At 40.2% G+C, this 13281-nt stretch overlaps 1 protein-coding gene across 1 annotated transcript in view; it reads left to right on the top strand.

Annotated features, from left to right (window-relative positions):
- Nucleotides 1–13281, top strand: part of LOC135364299 (ankyrin repeat domain-containing protein 26-like) — a 105156-nt gene that overhangs the window by 31820 nt on the left and 60055 nt on the right. The window contains 3 exon segments of the mRNA XM_064590298.1: nucleotides 1146–1275; nucleotides 1581–1642; nucleotides 11063–11156. Coding sequence (XP_064446368.1) covers nucleotides 1146–1275; nucleotides 1581–1642; nucleotides 11063–11156 — 286 coding nt within the window.

Raw genomic sequence — 13281 nt, 5'->3', positions numbered from 1 at the left:
TGTTACAGGCTCCATACTGAGTAGGGAGTCTGCTTGAGGATTCTCTCTCTTCCTCTCCCTCTGCCCCTCCCCCTGCACGCACACACACTCTCTCTCTCAAAATAAGTAAATCTTTAAAAAAAAAAATCACCACATCTCTACCTCTGAAACCAGTAATACATTATATGTTAATTAATTGAATTTAAATTAGAAAAAGGGACGCCTGGGAGGCTCAGTCAGTTAGGGGGCTGCCTTCAGCTCAGGTCATGATCCGGGGGTCCTGGGATTGAGTCCCAAGTTGGGCTCCTTGCTCAGCGGGAAGCCTGCTTCTCGCTCTGCCTGCCACTCCTCCTGCTTGTGCTTTCTCTGTCTCTGACAAATAAATAAAAAATCTTAAAAAAAAAAAAGTAAAAAACAAAACAGAAAAATCACCACATTCAGTATTTTGTCCCTGCTTACCATTTTTCATATCTTATTATCATAATTCACTCTCTCACGTATAGTTTTGAAATACTCTTCTGGTTTTGGTTCCCTTATGTTCATCTTTACATTGCTGTCAGACCTTTCTACAATATATTTCTGACGATGTAACTCCTCTGCTTATTTAGTGGATCCCCATTACATGAAGGAGAAAGTTCATATTCTAGCATGACACTTGCCTTTTTTGGTTCAGTCCTGATTTTCCAGTTATCTCTCTCTGTCCCATTCCCAAAAGTTGTGTTCCAGTTTTGCCACATTCTGGAGCTATCGTAACTTACTGCGTTATTTCATACTTCATCCTTTCGCTCATTCTACCTTTTCTAGAGTGTCCTTTGCACCCTCCTTGTGCACCTTGTCTGTCTTTCAATATACAGCCCTATCTGCAGCATTTCCTGAGCTTCCCATATGCAACTCTTTTCTCCTTTGTGCCTTCACTGTACTTTATTCACTTCACCTGCAGAACTAGTAAATGATACCCTTCTGTTCTTAATTGTTTTGGTCCATCTCTACCCCTACTAGCATATAGGGCAGTCTCTGTCGTTTATATTTCCAGCTTCTCCCACGATAGTGCCTATGACTTGACAGGTACGGTGTGTCTTTGTCTTTCTGAGTGAGTGAGTGAGTGAACAAGTGAATTAATGTGATGTTTTCTGAAGTTGGGTTTTTGTTTTGTGTTGTTTTTATAGGAAGGAGAGGTGCAGCCGGCAACTGGAAAAAAAGACAATGGTATTAATATTACTGAAAGTGCTCCACAAGAGCAAACAGTTAATGACCATCTGACTTCTGCTGATAGAGCATACAAAAGTAATAGTAGTGGTAAGTTAGTAAACATCTGTGAATTTTTTCCTATGCTCAAATGCTAGTATAAAGAAATCTGAAAGTATGTAGATCCAGATGTTATGCATTTCATTAAGATATGTTTCTTTTGCTGTCTTTCTTTTTAAGTATCCTGACTACTACCAACTTTTTCTTCCTGAAAATAATTCAACCCTCTGAAAATCTTTACTGCTATTACTTTTATTTTATTGAAATAGTCATGAGTAGGGATAAGCTTGTACATATGTTTAAAATTCATAATAATACATGTTCTCATTAATGTTATCTGTGACTGTATTTTATAGTTACGATGTCAGCATTGGGATTAGGAGAAGAGGAAGATGGAGAATCACCTTGGGATTCTGAGGTACTGTTTTCTTCTTATTATTTTAAAATATAAGCATTGAATGATGTTAAAGCATAAAAGGGATGCTTAGACTTTACTCTGTCATCTCTGCATTTGCCCATAAAAACTATTTCCTTATACTTTTTACCTGTAATTGATAAAATAATTATGTGCTAAATATAATAATACAGCATAATACAGTTCTGCTAATTTGCAAGCTTAACTTAATGAAAGCTGTGTATTATTACTGCAGAAAACTGAGGTTTAGGAGTGATAAGGAATTAGTTTGCGTTTTGAAATTAAGTTATCTAAAAAACTAAAGAATTACTCCAGGCCAACCTATGGCCAGATGTGATTCTGTGGTGTATATGGATGTGCAAAATTTCTGATGAGATCTAGAAAGTTTGGATTATAGTTTTTTACAACTTGGAACTTGAAAAGCTAACGCCTGGGACTTGAAAGTATTTTATATATATATATATATATATATTTTTTTTTTTTTTTTTTAAGATTTTATTTATTTATTTGAGAGAGAGAGTGAGTGAGCAGGAGGGAGAGGGAAAGAGAATCTGAAGCAGACTCCCTCTGGGCGCAGAGCCCTACTATACCAAGAGTTGGACACTCAACTGACTGAGCCATCCAGGGGCCCTGAAAGTATTATACTTGGATTGTCAAGTAGATTTACAAGGAGCATTGGGATTATAATAACAATTTGGCTTAGTGGTGTTTTATTTATTTATTTTTAAAAAGATTTTATTTATTTATTTGAGAGAGAAAGAGATAGAGAAAGAGAGCATGAGCTGGGGGAGGTGCGGAGGGAGAGGGAGAAGCAGGCTCCCCACTGAGCACATGGGGCTAGATCCCAGAACCGACTGAGCCACCCAGGTGTCCCTGGTTTTGTGGTGTTTTAATAGGTAACAGCCATTTGGGATCGTTAAAATAGTATGCATTGAGTATCTTTGTGGCAGCCATACTTGTAGAAACATAAGTATAAAGTAATGATGACCTATTCTAAGGTGACAGACTGTGGAAGGAGGTGAAAAGGACCTGATCTCTTAGCACAGGCAGGTGCTTCAGAATGGTGCAGGCACCGTATTTGAAGTCAAAAGATATGCTAGCATCCTGGTTCTGTCACTTGGTAGCTGTGGGATGCCAGAAAAACTTGTTTAACCTGCTTGAATGTCAGTGACCTGATTCATAAAAATGGTACTAATACCTACCTCTCAGGTATGTGTAATGAACAAATGTGGTAACAAATGTGAAAACACTTTGTATACTGTAAAGGCTGCTATAGAAATATAGGACAAAAATGATCACAGCAGTATTTAGTGATTTATTAGATATTGAGGACACTTTTTTTTAAATGTGAAGATTTCTGAAGGACAGTAACATAAATGGCAGTAGTGTCCAGAAAAGAATGGGAAAGTTAGAACGGGCAGGTGGATTTCTAAGTTGGGGTATGTTACGTTTCAGTGACATTGTATAGGTATACAGTTGACCCTGGAACAGGATGAGTTTGAATTGTGTGTCCACTTACACGCAGACTATTTTTTTGATACAGTTCAGTACTGTTAATCTGTTTTCTCTTCCTTATGATTTTCTTAATAAACTTTTCTTTATATTGTAAGAATACAGTATATAATACATATAACACACAAAATGTGTTAATTGATTTTACATTATTGGTAAGGTCAGCATTAGGTTATAATTTTCTCTGACCTTCCATGCTCAGTTTACAGAGTCAATGGCCAAATGAGGATTAAGACATAGATTAGATCTAGAGAGCATATACGAGGTCTTCTATTTAAATGTTTTGGTTTTTCATTTACATTGTTCCTATTTTCAAGTCTAATTGCTTTTAAAGTAGGAAGTTCAATAGGAGATTAGTAGTTAAGTTTTTGGGGAATCAAAAGTTATGTGTGGATTTTTGACTGCACGGCTGTCAACGCCCTTAACCTTTGCATTGTGTAAGGGTCGACAGTATAGTGACTTGGTACTTGAGACCTTCTCAGTGAGGTGATTTTATTTATTTTTTAGAGAGAGAGAGAGAGCGTGTGAGAGGGTGGGGAGGGGCAGAAGAAGAGGGAGAGAGAGAATTCCAAGTAGGCTTCATGCTCAGCACGGAGCCCGACATGGGGCTTGATCTCATGACCCTGAGATCATGAACTGATCTGAAATCAAGAGTTGGACACTTAACTGATGCTGCCACGCAGGCACCCCCTCAGTGAGATTATTTTAAATGTTTTGACCTTAAATACATTTCTGTTATTGAATATCAGCTATGTACCAGGCTGTATAAGTTGAGGGGTTAGGCTGTAGTGGTAGGAGCAGAAAAAATAAGGAAACAACAATCCATTGGTAAGTTACTATAAGTGCTTCATATAAAGAAAATGGAAATGTTAGGTTAGGGAGTTTTGGGGGAGTTTGTAATTAGGATGGGGATGAGAATGGGAGTGGAATTTTGTTAGTCAGGAAAGATCTCTCTGAATGTGGCAAGAGCCGCCAAGTGGCGGATGAGAAGGACTAGTCGTGTGAAGGTCTTGGAGAAGAACATTCTAGACAGAGAGAACCATGGATCACATCTATTCATCATTTCACTCTTATGACTTGGAATGACCAGGAAGCTGGAAGATCCACCCCATTGACATAGTCATTGTTATTGTTGTGTATAGAAAAGAAAATGTGCATACTAAGATAAGTGCCTGGTACATTTTTTTTTTTTTAAGATTTTATTTATTTATTTGAGAGAGAGACTGAGAGAGAGAGAGCATGAGAGGGGGAGGGTCGGGAGGGTCATAGGGAGAAGCAGACTCCCTGCCGAGCAGGGAGCCCGATGCGGGATTCCATCCAGGGATTCCAGGATCATGACCTGAGCCGAAGGCAGTCGCTTAACCAACTGAGCCACCCAGGCGCCCGAGTGCCTGGTACATTTTAGGTAATTAATAAATAAATGTTCTTATTCTTCCCTTATGAAAGCTTACTACTTTTTTTTTTTTAATTTTATTATGTTATGTTACTCACCATACATTACATCATTAGTTTTTGATGTAGTGATCCACGATCCATTGTTTTCGTATAATACCCAGTGCTCCATGCAGTGCGTGCCCTCCTTAATACCCATCACCGGGCTAACCAATCCCCCCTCCCCGCTCCCCTCTAAAACCCTGTTTGTTTCTCAGGTCCATAGTCTCTCATGGTTCATCTCTCCCTCCAATTCCCCCCGCCCATTTTTCCCTTCCTTCTCCTAATGTCCTCCATGTTATTCCTTATATTCCACAAATAAGTGAAACCATATGATAATTGACTTTCTCTGCTTGACTTATTTCACTTAGCATAATCTCCTTAGCATAAGCTGTACCAACTTGCATTCCCACCAACAGTGTAAGAGGGTTCCCCTTCCTGCACAACCTCTCCAACATTTGTTGTTTCTTTCCCTGTCCATTTTTGCCATTCTAACTGGTGTAAGGTGGTATCTCAGTGTGGTTTCGATTTGAATTTCCCTGATGGTAATGATGATGAACATTTTTTCATGTGTCTATTAGCCATTTGTATGTCTTCTTCAGAGAAGTGTCTGTTCATCTCTTCTGCGCACTTTTTGACTTGATTATTTGTTTCTTGGGTGTTGAGTTTGAGAAGTTCTTTATAGATCTTGGATACCAGCCCTTTATCTGTAGTGTCATTTGCAAATATCTTCTCCCATTCTGTGGGTTGCCACTTTGTTTTGTTGACTGTTTCCTTTGCTGTGCAGAAGCTTTTTATCTTGATGAAGTCCCAAATTTCATTTTTCCTTTTGTTTCACTAGCTTTTGGAGATGTATCTTGAAAGAAGTTGCTGTGGCCTATGTCAAAGAGGTTACTGCCTATGTTCTCGTCTAGCATTTTGATGGATTCCTGTCTCACATTGAGGTCTTTCATCCACGTTGAGTTTATCTTTGTGAATGGTGTTAGACAATGGTCGAGTTTCAGTCTTCTGCATGTGGCTGTCCAATTTTCCCAGCACCATTTATTGAAGAGACTGGCTTTTTTCCATTGCATGTTTTTTCCTGCTTTGTCAAAGATTATTTGACCATAGAGTTGAGGGTCCATATCTGGGCTCTCTATTCTGTTCCATTGCTCTGTATGTCTGTTTTTGTGCCGGTACCATGCTGTCTTGGTGATCACTGCTTTGTAATATAGCTTGAAATTGGGCAACGTGATGCCCCCAGCTTTGTTTTTCTTTTTTAACAGTTCCTCGGCGATTCGGGGTCTTTTCTGATTCCATTCAAATTTTAGGATTGTTTGTTCCAGCACTTTGAAAAATGTCATTGGAATTTTGATCGGGATGGCATTGAAGGTATAGATTGCTCTGGGTAGCATAGACATTTTAACAATGTTTATTCTTCCGATCCATGAGCATGGAATATTTTTCCATCTTTTTGTGTCTTCTTCAATTTCTTTCATGAGTGTTTTGTAGTTCCTAGAGTATATATCCTTTACCTCTTTGGTTAGGTTTATTCCGAGGTATCTTATGGTTTTTGCTGCTATTGTAAATGGAATCGTTTCTTTATTTTCTCTTTCTACAGTTGTGTTGTTAGTGTATAAGAAAGCAACTGATTTCTGTGCATTGATTTTGTATCCTGCCACATTACTGAATTGCTGGATGAGTTCTAGTAATTTGGGGGTGGAATCTTTTGGGTTTTCCACATAAAGTATCATGTCGTCTGTGAAAAGAGAGAGTTTGACTTCTTCTTTGCCAATTTGAATACTTTTTATTTCTTTTTGTTGTCTGATTGCTGTTGCTAGGACTTCTAGTACTATGTTGAACAACAGTGGTGAGAGTGGGCACCCTTGACGTGTTCTTGATCTTAAGGGAAAGGCTCTCAGGTTTTCCCCATTGAGGATGATATTCGCTGTGGGTTTTTCATAGATGGATTTTATGAGCTTGAGAAATATTCCCTCTATCCCTATACTCTGGAGAGTTTTAATCAGGAAAGGATGTTGTATTTTGTCAAATGCTTTTTCTGCATCAATTGAGGGGACCATATGGTTCTTCTCCCTCCTCTTATTAATGTGTTCTATCACATTGATTGATTTGCGAATGTTGAACCACCCTTGCATCCCGGGGATAAATCCCACTTGTTCGTGGTGGATGATCCTTGTAATGTATTGTTGGATCCTATTAGCTAGGATTTTGTTGAGGATTTTGGAATCCATATTCATCAGGGATATCGGTCTGAAATTCTCCTTTTTGATGGGATCTTTGCCTGGTTTGGGGATTAAGGTAATGCTGGCCTCATAGAATGAGTTTGGAAGTTTTCCTTCTGTTTCTATTTTTTGAAACAGCTTCAGTAGAATAGGTATTATTTCTTCTTTGACTGTTTGGTAGAATTCCCCAAGGAATCCATCACGCCCTGGACTCTTGTTTTTTGGGAGGTTTTGGATCATTGCTTCAATCTCGTTACTGGTTATTGGCCTATTGAGGTTGTCAGTTTCTTCCTGTTTCAGTCTTGGCAGCTTATAGGTTTCCAGGAGGGCATCCATTTTTTCCAGGTGTTGCTCAGCTTATTGGCATATAGTTGTTGATAATAATTTCTAATAATTGTTTCTATTTCCTTGGTGGTGGTCGTGATCTCTCCCCTTTCATTCATAATTTTATTAATTTGGGTCCTTTCTCTCTTCTTTTGGATAAGTCTGGCCAGTGGTTTATCAGTATTATTAATTCTTTCAACGAACCAACTTCTAGTTTCATTGATCTGATCTACTGTGTTTCTGGTTTCTAATTCATTGATTTCTGCTCTAATTTTAATTATTTCTCTTCTAATGCGTGGCTTAGGCGTCATTTGTTGCTTTTTCTCTAGTTCTTTAAGGTGTAGAGTTAGTTGGTGAATTCGGGATCTTTCTATTTTTTTGAGTGAGGCTTGGATGGCTATGTATTTCCCCCTAGGACCGCCTTTGCAGTATCCCATAGGTTTTGCACCGATGTGTTTTCGTTCTCATTGATTTCCTGAATTCTTTAAGTTCTTTTATTTCTTAGTTGACCCAAACATTCTTGAGCAGTGTGCTCTTTAGCTTCCAAGTGTTTGAATTTTTGCCAAATTTTCTCTTGTGATTGAGTTCCAGTTTTAGAGCATTGTGGTCTGAGAATATGCAGGGAATAATCCCAGTCTTTTGGTATCGGTTGAGACCTGATTTGTCGCCCAGTATATGGTCTATTCTGGAGAAAGTTCCATGTGCGCTCGAGAAGAATGAGTCTTCTGTTGTTTTAGGGTGGAATGTTCTGTATATATCTATGAGGTCCATCTGGTCCAGTGTGTCATTCAAAGCTCTTGTTTCCTTGTTGATTTTCTGGTTAGATGATCTGTCCATTGCTGAGAGTGGAGCATTGAGGTCTCCTACAATTAATGTATTGTTATCAATATGACTCTTTATTTTGGTTAACAGTTGGCTTATGTAGATGGCTGCTCCCATGTTAGGGGCATAGATATTTACAATTGTTAGATCTTCTTGTTGGATAGACCCTTTAAGAATGATAGAGTGTCCTTCCGTGTCTCTTATTACAGACTTCAGTTTAAAATCTAATTTGTCTGATATAAGAATTGCTACCCCAGCTTTCTTTTGAGGTCCGTTGGCATGGAAGATAGATCTCCATCCCTTCACTTTCAGTCTGGATGTATCTTTAGGTTCAAAATGAGTCTCTTGTACACAGCATATGGATGGGTCCTGTCTTTTTATCCAATCTGTAACCCTGTGCCGTTTTATGGGAGCGTTTAGGCCATTCACGTTGAGAGTGATTACTAAAAGATATGAATTAATTGTCATCACGTTGCCTGTGAAGATGTTGTTTTTATACATTGTCCCTGTAAATTTCTGTCGTATATCACTCTTGGGGTCTTTCTCCTTTTATAGAACTCCCCTTAATGTTTCTTGCAGGGCCGGCTTAGTGGTCACATATTCTTTCAGTTTCTGCCGGTCGTGGAAGCTCTGCATCTCTCCATCCATTCTAAATGAAAGCCTTGCCAGATAAAGTATTCTTGGCTGCATGTTTTTCTCCTTTAGTACCCTGAGTATATCTTGCCAGGCCTTTCTGGCTTGCCAGGTCTCTGTGGATAGGTCTGACGTTATTCTGATGTTCCTGCCTCTGTACGTAAGGAATCTCTTCCTCCTAACTGCCCTTAAGATGGTTTCCTTGGTTCTAAGATTTGCAAGTTTTACTATTACATGCCGGGGTGTTGGCCTGTTTTCCTTGATCTTGGGAGGGGTCCTCTCTGCCTCTAGGACTCAAATGTTTGTTTCATTCCCCAGATTAGGGAAGTTCTCAGCTACGATTTGCTCAAATACATCTTCTAGTCCTCTCTCTCTCTCCACTCCTTCCAGGATTCCAATTATTCTGACATTGGAACACTTCATGGCGTCACTTATTTCTCTGATTCTATTTTCATGGATTCTGAGTTGTTTTTCCCTGGCCTTGTCTTTTCCCTTTTTATCTATTATATTGTCTTCCAGGTCGCTGCTTCTGCCTCAGTTACCTCAGCTGTTAGATTATCTAGATTGGATTGGATCTCATTGATAGCATTTTTAAGTTCTGCCAATTCACCTTTTATTTCTGCCCTTAGAGACTCCATGTTGCCATTAATTGATTTCTACATTCTAGCCATTGTCTTCACAATTGCTAGCCTGAATTCCATCTCTGACATCTTGGTTATATCTGCATCGCTTTGTAAATCTGCAGCATAAGTCATAATCTCTGAGTCTTTTCTGTTTTGGGGGCTCCTTCTCCTAGTCATTCTGTTGATGGGTGTTTGAGGGAATGTATAGAGTCTAAATTATTGACCAGAACCCAAGCAAGATGCACCTGTTTTCTTGGGACCTTAGGGTTGCTGGCCTCTTGTTTTCCCAGCCTGTCTTCTGTGGGAGGGGCCTGCGGCACTATTACTCAGGCAACCCTGTTTGGGCGGAGTTGCCCTGAGCCCCTGTGGTGGGGGATGGGCTCAGTGGAAATCAGTTTTTGGGGCTTTTGTTCTCTGGTGCCTTTCCCTGGCAGCTTTCCGCATCTCTTCTGCGAGTCAGAGCAGAAGAGACCGTTTCCAACCCTCTGCCTCAGAGCAGAGAGACCACAGTCTGTTCTTCCGTGAGCTCTCCAGGCCACACTGTCTCTGTTTCTGTCCATGCTGCTATAAACTGCAGGCTCCTGGGTTGTGCGCCCCTCCACAGCGCCCCCAGTCCTGCCTCCAGCGTCGGGGCACGTCTCTGCCCTTTGTGTTTCTAAAACCGGCAGCCGCCCCCAGTTCGTGCGGGCGCACAAATCCGCCGCTCGGGGTTCCCACCCCGGGGCTTGCAGTTCACCGGCGGGACACGGTGCACCATGTTTCCCTCTCGGAGGCTGCAGTTCACGTGCGCGCGACCGTCGCTGTGGGTTTCTGTCCGGGGGGCTGCGGTTCACGTGTGCACGACCCCGCCGGTCTGGTTTTACACCCCAGGGGCTGCCCTAAAGTTCTTTCCGGAGGCTACCGGTCTGCGAGTCTGTGCCGTGTCCGCAGTGTGCGAGGCTATCACTCACCGGGGGTGCAGGATCCCCACGGCCAAGCACCCTCCCGCTGCCATTTATCCTCCGATATCTGCCCTCAGAATCAGGGCTCTCTGCTTCGTACCTCAAAACCAACTGCCTGCGATATTCTGTTTGTAGAGATCCAGATCTTCTTACATCTCAGGCTGGTTTCGTGGGTGCTCAGAGTGGTCTGGTAGATATCCAGCACAATTCTGGGGACCAGTTGAAATAGGGTCCCCTAGTCCTCCACCATCTTTCGCCCCTCCGCTTACTATACTTTTTGAAGAGTTTCATACCTGTATCTAAAGTTTTTTGCTATTATTTAAATATAATTTCAAGGAAAGTTTTTCTTCCTACTTTGCCATTTCATTCAACCATTTCTCCTATCAATAAAAAGTCCAAGCCTTTGTTTATCTAAATGAAGCAGCAGCTACCACAGTGTTCTGTTTATACTCAACATGATATACTCCAAGGTTTCTCATCATGTCAAGTATCTTACTTTAGCACTGAAAAAGTTTCTGCCATTAGGAACAGTTTAAATCCGTAGCAAATATACTTATTAAAGAATTTGTTTAAATACATATTTTTAATGTCCTTTTATTTTGGTGGGAAATGCAAAGGAGAGTTAGGTGTTTTGTTAGTTCCTGTTGAAACGTACATATAAATCAGTCTTCTGTCTATGAAAGTATTTACTCCTCTGGCCTTCCATGTTCAGTTTACAGAGTCGGTGGGCAAATGTAGATTAAAAGGTACACTTAATCTAGAAAGCATATATGAGGTTTTTAGATGTTTTGGTTTTCAATACATGCTTTTCTTATTTGTAAGTCTGATTGCTGTTAAAGTAGGAAATTCAGATATTTTCTTAGAAAAGGATTAGGAAGTCTTTATGCAGCTCATTTTTGATGTTAATTTTAACAGAGTATTTCTGAGAATCCTCCAAAGAAAGACATTAAACATTTATTTAGAGCTGCGGATCAGAAAGGACCACGTATATTAAATGAACAAGTAGAAGGTAAGAATTGTATTTTCTTAAAAAGTCACTTGATAGAATGTTAATTTAAAATGGGAATACTGATATGTTCTAATATCCAAAGAAAATCACCTATTAAATGCATAGAAAGGAGAAAGATGTGAAAAGGCGATCAATTGTATATCTTATCAGGGGTCAGCAACAGATTAAATTGAGAGTGCCACTGAAGGAGCTAAATTACTGGCCCCATTTCAAGATACTCTAAGACCTAAGGAACATCAGGAAATAAGAGGAAAAGAGGGAATGATGAGAAAGGCGGAGAGTACCGGGAGTAAATGAAGGACAAAGCAGCTCTTTATAGTGGAAGGTGGTAACATAAAATAATTCTTTTAAAAGGAAGAGCAGAGTATTTGAAATGCAGGAATAATATCAAGTGAGCTTCCAGTACCAAAGTTTGTCAGAGTAGTATGCCAAAACTTTTCCACTCTTACTGATTTCCTCACTGTTGGGACGGCATTAAGGACTGGCGTAGCTGATTATGCAGAGCTATGTCCTAGCCAGCTATAAATGTATATATCTTAATGTCATATAAAATGGTGGCACTTCATCAGATAGTATCATTTAGTGCAAAATAGGAGAATTGGAAGGAAGAAGAGAGCAGGGTCAGTTAGGGGGAGATCAAGGAAGCTTTAGCCCTGATAAAAAGTGCATTAGAAAGGTTATGACTTTTTTAAAAATTCTATTTATTTATTTGACACAGAGAGAGAGACAGCGAGAGAGGGAACAGAAGCAGGGGGAGTGAGAGAGGGAGAAGCAGGCTTCCCGCCAAGCAGGGAGCCCAGTGCGGGGCTCGATCCCAGGACCCTGAGACCATGACCTGAGTTGAAGGCAGGCGCTTAACAACTGAGCCACCCAGGCACCCCGAAAGTTTATGACTTTTAATACATTTTCAGTTTTGGAGAATCGATAGTGACGAACTTGAGGCTTTTTCTAGAAGGTTCAGTTAAGGTAAAGGAATGTGGCAACAGACTCCGTGTGGACCAGAATTTCTCAAATTTTAGTGAATCATCCGAGACCTTGTTAAAAATGCACATTGTGAGCAGCAGGTCTGGGATTCTGCAGTCTGACTTCTCAGGTGATGTCAGTGTTGGTGGTCCTTGGGTCATGTGCTGCATAGGAAGGATGTAGAGTTCTCTTTAGCGAAATCAGGAAGTGCCATTGGATACTTCAAGACATAATGGAATCAAGGAAAAGCATTATTTTGTTTTTATTGCTGAGCATGTTTTTAGCTAGAGGGGAGCAAGGAGATGCAGAAATAGAGGTTATAGATGTAAGATACTACTGCTAAACAAAGAGGAAAGAAGTGGTGGAGATAATCCGTAATAAAAGGGATGTAAAAGCAGAACAATCAAGACCATAGATCCAGAAATTACTTTTTTAAAAAATTTATTTATATTAGGGATAGAGAGAGCGAGCGACCAGGGCGAGGGGCAACGGGAGAGGGAGAGAGTATCCTTAAGCAGACTCCCTGCTGAGCCTGGAGCCTGATGAGGGGCTCATTCCCAGGACCCAGACATCATGACCTGAGCCGAAATCAAGAGCCAGGTGCTCCCAGAAATTACTTTTGAAGAAGGTGCATAGTGAAGGGAAGGAGGGTAGAAAGTGAGACGTGTTAGCTAGGAAATTTTGGAGTTGATGAGGAAGCTCGAGAGAATTCACTTTAGATGACTTGAGTGTATTTGCACTCAACTCAACAAAACATTACATTACAGCTGCTCCACAAAGAATACTGAAAGCAGATGGAGTGCTAACGTTGGGGTAAAACAGCCACTCTTTCATCCTCCTCAGATCTATGGGACATCAAAGATCTCTCTTGTATTGGTATTCATTATTCCAATGAGATTAATTTGAATATGGAAGCTTCGGCTTTGTTTTTTTTTAAGATAGCTAATTTTTTGATATGATAGCTGTTTCACAAAAACTTTCAAAGAATAACATGATCTACCAAATCAAACTAATTTTGGAAACCAAAGAGATTATAGGGTTCGTTCTCTAAATGCTACAATTGTTATTATCAGTAAGATTGACACTGAATACATATATTTGCATTTTTTTTCAATATTTATACTGGGTTCATATTTCTCTCTTGTCGCTGTCCTAACCCACC

Source organism: Mirounga angustirostris, unplaced genomic scaffold (assembly GCF_029215605.1).
Source record: "Mirounga angustirostris isolate CCGP_5_RB_7025 unplaced genomic scaffold, mMirAng1.0.hap1 SCAF_5, whole genome shotgun sequence".
Taxonomy (NCBI): domain Eukaryota; kingdom Metazoa; phylum Chordata; class Mammalia; order Carnivora; family Phocidae; genus Mirounga; species Mirounga angustirostris.
Note: the sequence above shows the minus strand (reverse complement) of the source record. Positions and strands in the feature narration are given on the sequence as shown.